This window comes from Sceloporus occidentalis, unplaced genomic scaffold (genome assembly GCF_023333645.1).
Source record: "Sceloporus occidentalis isolate IW3139 unplaced genomic scaffold, rSceOcc1.0.p SCAF_27, whole genome shotgun sequence".
NCBI classification, from domain to species: Eukaryota; Metazoa; Chordata; class Lepidosauria; order Squamata; family Phrynosomatidae; genus Sceloporus; species Sceloporus occidentalis.
The window spans coordinates 12,862,923-12,873,052 of NW_028317007.1; the positions used below are offsets into that span (position 1 = coordinate 12,862,923).

General features: G+C 42.5%; 1 protein-coding gene across 1 annotated transcript; it reads left to right on the forward strand.

Moving 5' to 3' along the window:
* Positions 1-1,546: 1,546 nt before the first annotated feature.
* Positions 1,547-10,130, forward strand: LOC149299950 (uncharacterized). Its single transcript, XM_089485946.1, has 11 exons — positions 1,547-2,150; positions 3,020-3,379; positions 4,511-4,661; positions 5,772-5,817; positions 6,265-6,353; positions 6,583-6,691; positions 7,680-7,730; positions 7,810-7,914; positions 8,430-8,550; positions 9,595-9,715; positions 9,980-10,130. The coding sequence occupies exons 1-11, from the start codon at positions 1,547-1,549 to the stop codon at positions 10,128-10,130; spliced, it is 1,908 nt and encodes a 635-aa protein (XP_089342072.1).

Here is a 10,130-nt window from a genome sequence, read left to right on the forward strand (position 1 = left end):
TCTGTCTTCTTGGAGTACTTCTGCAAAAGGGTGGAGTCACAGTGCGTACCATGGAGACAGCCTCTCCCCCCCTTTCCTCCAGTTGGGGACAGGGTGTGTGAGTAGGCTCCGCCTATTTCCAGAAGTATCTGAATAACGGAGCTATTGCCAGAAAGAACAAGAAGCAGCAGAAAATGAGACAGGAACATGGAAGCACTTGGCAGAGAAGGGAGGTAGACATTGAGAATGAGTGAAGGACAAAAAAAAAATTCTCCGAATTTCATCCAAACTAAAAGGGCAGGAAACGAAAACTGTCCAAAAACGAATAGACCAAAATTGAAATGAAGAACGGATTAAGGTCTGAGTATTTACGGCAGGAAAAATGGGCGGACTAGATGGTTCTTATCTAACGTTACGTCAAGTTATGAGCATCATATTTATATTTTTGCCCTGGGTAAAAGAGTAGCCAAATATCTGATAATTGACTTATAGAGCTTGAGATTTTGATTAACGTCGGGTGATTGCATAATTCTGTTGCTGAAAGGTATACATTACCAAGTGCTCCAATAGACGACATTTTGCAGTACCGTCGCTTACATTTTCAATTCTTTTTGGTAATCTAAAAGCTGACGTGCTCCCTGACGGTCGTGCTGCAGAACTGTTATGTCACTTTGCTCATCTGGTCACAACAGTGCGTCGGTCTGGGTAAGGTGCGGATGGAGCATTGCTGATTCCAGCCGCCATGGGATGAAAAGGAACATGACACAACTCATTTTGTATTGAACCAAATCCGTTATTGGCAGTTGTGCATGAAAGCTAAATATAGCAAATATTGATGACTTATTGTGTTGCGTCTGTAGCGGTCTGGACATTCTCCGTGACGCTAAATATAGCAATGGTTGCCGCTACCTCAATTGTTTGGAATTTTCTCAAATTAAAAGGGAATGTAAAAATGACATTAAAAAATAGCTATTTTCGTATTACCTCTCTCAAAATCCTAAACTAGTCCGTGTCCAGCTGAAAGGTGGCTGGGAGTCATAGGGTGTACCATGTTTGTGCGGTATGACATCTGCATCTGCTGTCTATGAATGGGCCGGGCCGGTAAGGTTCACACCCGCCATAAGACAGTCTAAACACAGATTGATGACGTTATGTCTGCGCGTGCACTTGGCTCCCTTGTTGTTATGTTTTTTTTTTTTATCCTGTTGTGATGTTTTGATTCCATGAAGCTTTATTGAGAAATGATAGCATTTACAAAATAGATTGTTAGTATTACGCGAGGGTTTGAGCCGTATGTGTGCTGCCTATACAGAGCCGCATGAGTCCTGGCCGTGCCCCTCGCAACCGCCTCGGTGCGCTGTGAGACCGGCTCGCCCGGACACTGTGTGGGCGTGTGTGCCTCCCCGCCGCCGCCGCTCCGGCTTTGTGTCTGGCATGACTGCAACGGGCAGCCGCTTTCCTCAGTACGGCTGGCAGGGCCCGGGTACAATAGAGATGGGGAAGTGTCAGTGAGTAAGGCGCCCCCCCGGTGAGCCCAGTTAGTGACAAGCTACCGGTGGCCGGCAGGATGTCAGTGAGTGTGCAGAAGCTGATCACCAGCACCCGGGGCTTCTTGTGGTCGGACCTAGAGACCCGTGCCCTGCTGAACATCTGGGGGGAGGCGGACGTACAGTATGCTCTGGACGGTAATTTCCGCAACAGCCATGTGTACCGGGACGTAGCTGGCAGGCTCAGAGAGCTGGGCTTTCATCGCACCCCTGAGCAGTGTCGGATTCGCATCAAGGGTCTGAAGCGCCAGTACTACCAGGCCCGGGAGGCCTTCCACAAGAACGGGCACGCCCGCAATGTCTGCCGCTACTACGATGAGATGGACAGGATCCTCAGCAACCGGCCAGCACCGGCTATCAGCGGGGAACCGGCCTGTGTACCATTGCCAGATCCGCCCGGTATCCTACTGCTTCAGCCCCCCTGCTTGGAGGAGCTGCGCCAGGACACCAGGGAAGAGGAGGAGGAGATGGAGGACGAGGAGGAACCTGCCGGGGAGGGGGGCCCCGAGTCGTCCCAAGATAACTTCACCGAGGACTCAGGGGAGGGCGCCTCCTGTTACACCGAGCGCCCCATCAAAGTGGAGGAAGGCACCAGCTTCGCCATCCCAGTGCCGCCCAATGATGGTGAGTGCACACCCCGGTAGCCTATACACCCCTCCCCCCGTCACTGTGACGGGCCACCGGCTGCCTCTGGGTATAGTCACCTGGGGAGCCATTCCCTTCCTAGGGGTAACATCACTGCTCGCACTCTAATGCTTTGAGTTACACTCTAGTAATGTGTGGCGTATTGTGAGACCCCGAACCTTGCTTTTAAAATAACTAGATGCAAGCTAAAGAAAAAAGCATTGGAGCTGCAAGTCCCCAGAATGGGGCAGTAAAGGGGTCCCAATCTCATCTAGATTGAGAGAGGATGCAATCATTATACTCTATAGAACGCTTGGAGCCCTCCCTGTACCATTTATTACCTATAATGAATATTTTATTAGGATATATACCATACACACATGGCAACAGATCCTTCTGGAGTGTGTTTACTGCAGGGCTCTATTAATGCTAATGCTGCCCTAGACAATGAATCTTTTATTAAGAGTCCATCATTGGCAGGTACATTTTACTTAATATGCTAAAACGACCTCTTGATTGCATCATTGAAACACTTGGTGGCACCAGAGGCATTTTCCCCCAGTCCGTGAGAAGATCCAGTGTATTTTAAGTTCAGTACTTAAGAGATGTGCTCAGCCATGCAGAAAGAGAGCTGAATGATGCTGATTACATGCAGGGCAGCAGAAAACTGAACGTACTCACTGACGCCATATGGAGATCTTCACATACTCACCGTCTCAAAGGTTAGAACCTGATGCTGCATGGAAGCTAATGGCTGGAAGGCCGTGTACCTCATGATTTAATTTCCATTCATGCCGCTACAAATACTTCTATTTTCCACACTTTATTTGATACCTAATAGAGTGCATCTTATTTACTTTCCATCACAGGCTATAAACCTATTCAGTCCAACATAAACCCACACGTTCCACATCTCAAGAAATCCAAGAAGCACCATTGCAGCGTAGCCCTGGACGCAATGATGGAGCGCTTCCTACAGCAGAGCATGGACGCAGAGGAGAAGTTTTACAAATACGAGGAGCAGAGACTGCAGATTGAGGAAAAGCGCCGGGAAGCAGAGCACACGCGAGAAATCCAGATGTTACAGATGTTGGGACAAATGCTTAGCGGCATCTCTTCTGCTTCTCAGACGGCAGCCTCCAGCCATGCTAGCCCTCCTCACAGGTCCAATCTCCGAGCATACACAATGCCCTTTAACACGGCTACATCTGCTTTTTCTTCTCCTATAGGTATAACACAAAAAGTCCATGTAATGGAAATGCATATTTTCGCTGTTTTCCTTTTAATCCTACCTTTAGAGAAGGTTGATGTCTCAAAATAAATAGTGGCTTCATTGGTATGGGTGACACGGTCTCGTCTCACAGTTGCAGAATTATCCACTAACCTACGCCATCCATAAACCATCCGGGTATGTTACAGGCAAGATTGAATCAGCTCTTGAGCTGTGTGTTTAAAATGTCCGTTTTCCCCTTTAAAATACAGCACATTGTGCAATACAGAATGATTTTCTCTTGGAATACACAAAGTTTGTAGAATATGGGGAGGTAGAGAGTCCTGTTTCGGTTTGCTGTTGCACACTCGCTTCTGTGTGTGGCAGCGGATCCTCCCGTGCTGCCTCCTTACCTTTCTTTGAGTTGATCTGGGATGTGACATGGCATCAGTGCAGGGTTTAAAACTTGGGCAACTTTTATGTGCAGTTTGCTTGAAGTTCCCCAGTGTCTGTGGCAGCAAAGATTTTGGGCAACACTTACATTGTGTGAGTAACTGTCCTACAAACCTCCTTTAGTATTTAGCATACGCTTTTGATGTTACCATGTAACTGATGGTCATCGAATTCTGAAAAGATTTACAAAATTATAAAATGTTTAAGACTGAGCGAATGTAACTTCTAATAATGTTTCTTCTCTGTTTCAGATGTTCTCCCAGTGTGCTTTAACCCTTCACATGTTTCCCCATGTTAAATCCTATTGACATCAGACTTAATCTGGTTGCGCTTTCAATTTATTAGAGGGATGTGAGCAGTCTTTTTTTTATTTTCTCTATGCTATTCCTCCGTTCTTATGCATACAAATGTTGTTATACATTTTAAAGGGCATTGAAAAATGACAAGAGGGGGTTACTTTTCACCTTTACAATGTTCTAGCCAATTGGAAAAGGCATTTAAAGATAAAACTCAACCCTATTCTCTCCTTCTGGTACTGATGGCATGGAGGTAAAACCTATGGACCTTGCCAGTTCTGATCTGTTTTGCTGTAGTGTTTCGGTGTGCACTATGGGGGGGGGGGGGGGGCAGGAATGCTCCTGTAACTTCAAAGCTCGGTGGGATCAAGATGTTAATGTTGGAAGTTTTTTCTGCTCAGTTTTAGAGAGATCGTTCTCTCTGCGACCGACTCGCCCCGCTAAGGACATGGAGAACATTTTTCAGCTGGTGAGGAATGTTATACCACCTCTTACTTCAAAAAAGCACAAAGGACAGGATGGGAAGATAGGCATCATCGGGGGATGTCAAGAGTGAGTAGATGCTGGATACGTTGTAAGCTCTTGTGAAAAAGGGTCAAGCCTGACTCGCCCACACAGGGTAGAAAGGTCAGGCAACCTTCCCCTGAACTACACCAAAGGGAAAACAGAATCATTCTGCCCATCCAGGAATTCCACATATACTGTGGCTTCTCTGCTACAATGAAGGATATTACATCCCTGATTTACTGGTTTCTACAGACAGTATACCCCCGGTTCTAACTTAGGTCTATTAAAAGTTTTATCTCCTTTTTCTATTCACCCATCCACGCTGCCCATTTTTTGCCTGGTTGTAAAAACCTCCCTTTTAGTCGGTCTTATCTTTGTATTACGGATAGCATTACGTTTGTCCCGTATATGTTTTATGCAAAATTAAGTGACTCCTCCTTAAGATGAGTGTCTCATTGCCCCCCAATCCGGCCATGGTATAAACGGATTTCTGAGGTGTACGTTCTCTTTAACCTAAAATTGTGGGCTTATCTGCCAATATATACAGTAAGCGTCTGACAGTCTAGCTTTAGACTTTGACCTTCTGTCTAACATTTCACCTCCTTTGAGAGAGAGAAAATACTTCCTTCTTGTACTTTGTAGAATCCGATCCCCTATCCCTCGTTTTGCTTCTAATGCCTCAAGCTATACTACCCAGCTTGCTGTTGCCTTCTTTTGCACTTGGTTACATTGTTACAACCCCTTCTTGCGGCCTGACATAATGTAACCTAATATATAAAATTAATCAGCACATCTAAAAAAAAAACCCAAAAAAACAACGATGTGATTTGGAAAGATACGTATTAATATTACTAAGAGTTTTTGGAACATCCTAGGGGGTTGACTTGTGGGCCAACGAGTTGATTTACGGGGATTATACGGGAAATATTGTGGTACAAACCGCTAAAAGTGGAGCAGTCAGTGGGAATATTCCTCTGGCTGTCACCCTAGGCCTAATAGGTTACTATGGTAACTGCATCCCTTCTGCCACTTGACAGTAGAATTGTTTTTTATATGTAACTATTAATATGTCTGATAATTTTTAGTATGACATACTAGTTGTGACAGCAGCACAAGGTTACAGCAAAGACCTTGACATATACTGTTTGTTGGCAGATACACTGGAGCTCCATACTTTGCCGCTATTTCAGCTCTTAAAGTGGTAAGTACATATACAACCAGGTTCGTACGCAGATCACATGCTATTCCTGACATAACCTAGAAATAGGTCTTATTTTTATAAATATTATAAATAAAATGTATTTTGTCTGCACTTTAGGTATGTAATGTCCCCCCCAAATAAGTTTGGAATAACTACTTTTAAAAATATGTAGTTCCCCTCCCCACAGCTGGCAGCAATATTTTTCTAGGATAACTCTGCTCAGGCGTGTTATATGTTCCTATAGCAGGTAAGCGCTTATCCGACGAAGCCAGTCATTTATTGAGGTGTATCTGTCGTAAACTGTTATGCATTTGTAATGAGCAACGTAAAAACTAAATAAAACCAAAATGTGTCTCTTGTTAGAAAAATTCTCATTTGATGCTAATCCAGGTTGTGGCACGTGTTTGCGAGTGCGGTCTTGTCTGCTGACATTATACTGTTTTTCAGGGGGCAGATTTATCCCACGTGTTTTGTACCAAAGAAGCTGCAACTGTTATAAAGTCATACAGTCCGGAGCTAATTGTACATCCAGTTCTGTAAGTGCTTTTTACAACAATTGCTGGGTATCGAGGAAATATCTAGTAGCCAGAATTATTATACTTTGTTTTGTTAATGTGATTAGTATATGGTTGTCGGTTCTGGTGTGATTTGACACAATACAATACCTGCTGGCAAGAGAGAACATCAAAAAACAGCTTGCTAACAGGGTCTTAAAATGTGGAACATGTTTCTTGCTGATGTCTAACATTTTTGCTGTTTAAACAGTGACCATCCAAATGCTGTTTCGGAGATTGAAAAATGGCTCCCACGAATGCACACCGTTGTAATAGGACCAGGGTTGGGAAGAGATGAGTCCATCCTGGAAATTGCTAAGGTATTTATCAAAGACTAGTTTGTTGAGAGTACTTGGTGACATTTCTCATTCAGGTGCTAAGATGTTACCATCATAATTCTATCATTGTAGGTAGACCATCCGAGGAGATTGTGTGTCTTACAACAGCCACCCTTAATCGCTTTCCAGGATATAGTGCCACAACTCTGCATATAAAACTGTTGTTTGCTTGCAACCTTTAAGTTTGGAGAAATAATTAAGTAGAAATAACACTAAACACTTTTCTCATGTTGGCTGCACACGCTACTAGCCCACACTGGCCCAACTTCACAAGTCATCGTGAAGATATTCTTACATCCTTTTAGAAAGCTAACAATGTTTACACTATATAAAGTATATTTCTATACTGTTGATTTTTTGGGGTCTTTTTGCCCACATTCAGGTCAGATTTATAGAATTCAGGAGCCAACAAGCTCGGAGTTAAATTGCAGCCAGATGGGCTTAGCAGCCATGGGTACCTGACTATGTATTTACATTCATTGGTTGTGTATTCAGAAGAGAAGACTTTCACACTTTGTTGTGGGCTATAGATCATGGCACATTTATAAATATGACGTAGGAAGTAAATCCAGAGCTGGAATGGTCAACTCACCTGCAAGTTGTAGGCTGACCCATCGAGCTCCTGTGGCAAAAAGGCTAACATGTCCTGCATTAGGTATAGCTTAGATTAACATTAACACATGTAAATGGGAGCAATGTTCTGCAGTTATACGCCAGTTTTGGTTTACTTAATGACCTGTAACTATAATCACTATACCATGCAGCAAGACAAAATGCAGCAATGAAGCCAAACTGTTTAGGTTTGTTTTCAGAAGACGTTATAATGCCACATTTGATCTTTGTTTTAAAGCAATGAATTAAACAGTATATTAACCTTTTGTTTTGACATTGAATAAATCTCTTGGTGCCCTTAAGAGAATCATATGCATTTCATCTAATGTAACCAATCTTACTATTTTTTTATTTCTAGGGCATTATTGAAAAGGCTAAGTCTAAAGGCATCCCAATTGTGATTGATGCAGTAAGTATCCCACTGGGGCGCTCTTTGTTGTGACTTCACTGTTATGTCCTCTGTAACCTGGTGTTTCCTGCCGTTTTAGGATGGACTTTGGCTTATTGCCCAGCATCCTGCCATTATTCAAGGCTACCAGAGAGCTGTGCTCACCCCAAACTTTATGGAGTTCAGCAGGCTTTATGAAGCTATGGTAACGTGTACACTGGCTGCACTAGTAGAATGAATCCTGCTACCTGCTGTGGTTGAATTTTAAGAACGTTTTTACATAAACTGTTTCATTCCCACAAAGATAAGGATGCTTTAGGTAGGGCAGGCTTAACCTTGTATATACATGGTCTGAGAAATTGACAGGTCCCTAGTGGACAGAATAATTAAATGCTCCCAACACTTTACACTTTAATTGGGCTAGTGGTGCTATTCCTTATACAGTTTACCAGATGTGTTGTTAAAGAGTGGATTTAATAATTTAGTAACTGGTATTTTTATTTTTGTGTCCTCTGTTTAACAAATTAAGGTAGCATAGAACCTCAAAATATTTTGTGGATGTTTTAATGTCCTCATCAACTAACAAAATGATCAATATTCACATTCCTTGGAACAGCTAAAATGTGTAATTTTTAGAATGCAGAAAGTATACTTAAAACATGGAGGTTCCCCATATTGTCTACTATAGTGTGACGTGTTTTGTTAACCATAACACTCCAGCTCACAGAACCCGTGGACAGCAACGACCAGCACGGAAGTGTTTTACGGCTCAGTCAAGCGATGGGGAATATAACCATTGTTCAGAAGGGAGAACGTGACCTCATTTCAGATGGAGACAAAGGTTGGTATGAGATGGGACCTTTGTAGGCAATTGCTTAATATACTAACATTGCTAATACTGTTGACAGAGCTCTCTACACAGAACTTGTAAATACACCACAAGAGCCATCAGCCAGTAATAAATGGTATTTAATTTTTGCCCTTAGTCGTGTGAAAAAGAAAGTACACCCTCTTTGAATTATTTTACATATCAGGACGTAACAATCATCTGTTCCTCAGCAGGTCTAACAATTAGGTAAATAGAACCTCAAATGAACAAAAACACATGGCATATTACACTGTCATGATTTGTTCTACAAAAATAAAGTCAAAAGGGAGAAGCCATGTGTGGAGAAACTAAGTACATCTTATATAGTGAGAAGAGGCCTTCTCCTGGCAACCCTTCCAAACAATAATTGTTCTCTCAGCATTTAACATGCTGAGGCCTGTAGAGTTTTTTTGTAGTATGTCTAAGGATTGCACCGTCTGACCTTTCCCGGAATGTCCACTCCTGGGAGGATTGGCAACTTCCTAGAATGTTTTCTTCTGAATAATCTTTCACACTGTAAAATGATGTACTTTAATTGTTTTGAAGTGGCCTTGGAACTCATCCCAGATTGATGGGCAAAAACTTCAGCTTTTATGGAGGAGGTCATACTTGCCGATGATCAATTCAAAGAATCAAGAGGCATTTGATTAGCAGCACCTATCTGCTACTTAGCATCTTAATTCACATGGAAGCAGTAAGGGTGTACTTAGTTTTACACACGTGGCTTCTCCGTTTTTCCTTTATTTCTGTTGAGTAATCATGACAATGTGTAATATGTCATGTGTTGTTGTTCATCTGAGGTTGTGTTTACCTAATCTTTAGACCTTCTAAGGAACAGATTATTTTTTTGTGCTGATAAATCCATAGAATTCAAAGAAGGTGTCCTTTATTTTTCACAAGTATTAATGAAAAGAAACCTATAATAGTATTTTGCATGTGCAGATGGTAATACTGTTTTGTTTTTTCTAAATATACATTATATTTGGTCACAAATCCTTCCTTATTGTCCTATTGCAGTGTTAGTGTGCAGTCATGAAGGCAGCAGTCGCCGCTGTGGAGGACAGGGAGACCTGCTGTCTGGCTCCCTTGGTGTATTGGTACACTGGGCATTTCTAGCTGGGCCAGAAAAAATTAATGGGTATGTTATTGAATATGAAACTGCTACTCTGTGGTTTGTGTGAAAAGTGTATTGTTTCCACAACAAAAAGTGTTTTGTTAGAGCTTCATTTTTGTACTCCGTAACGGCATCATAGGTACTGATCTCGGTTTCACCACAATTTGCTTCATGTGTAAACCTTATTTAAAGCATTTGTTTAGTAGCTTAACCCTATGCTTTTTATAGACCAGTTGCCATAGTGACAGGGAGCTGTACTCTATACCATTTCTCTTTTTGTCTATTCAGTCAGAATCCTTTCCTTGTGGCCGCCTTTGGAGCCTGTTCTCTCACAAGACAATGCAACCACCAAGCATTTCAAAAACATGGACGTTCAATGACCACAAGCGACATGATTTCTGAAGTTGGAACGGCTTTTAACAAGCTATTTGAGACCTAA

What these genes read in the sequence shown, in the direction of transcription:
- LOC149299950 (XM_089485946.1), top strand. Translation starts at nt 1,547, where the DNA reads ATGTCAGTGAGTGTGCAGAAGCTGATCACCAGCACCCGGGGCTTCTTG. An exon ending in ATCATCGGGGGATGTCAAGA is followed by an intron (nt 4,662 to 5,771) that starts GTGAGTAGATGC and finishes GTTTGTTGGCAG; the next exon opens with ATACACTGGAGCTCCATACT. An exon ending in CCATCCTGGAAATTGCTAAG is followed by an intron (nt 6,692 to 7,679) that starts GTATTTATCAAA and finishes TTTTATTTCTAG; the next exon opens with GGCATTATTGAAAAGGCTAA.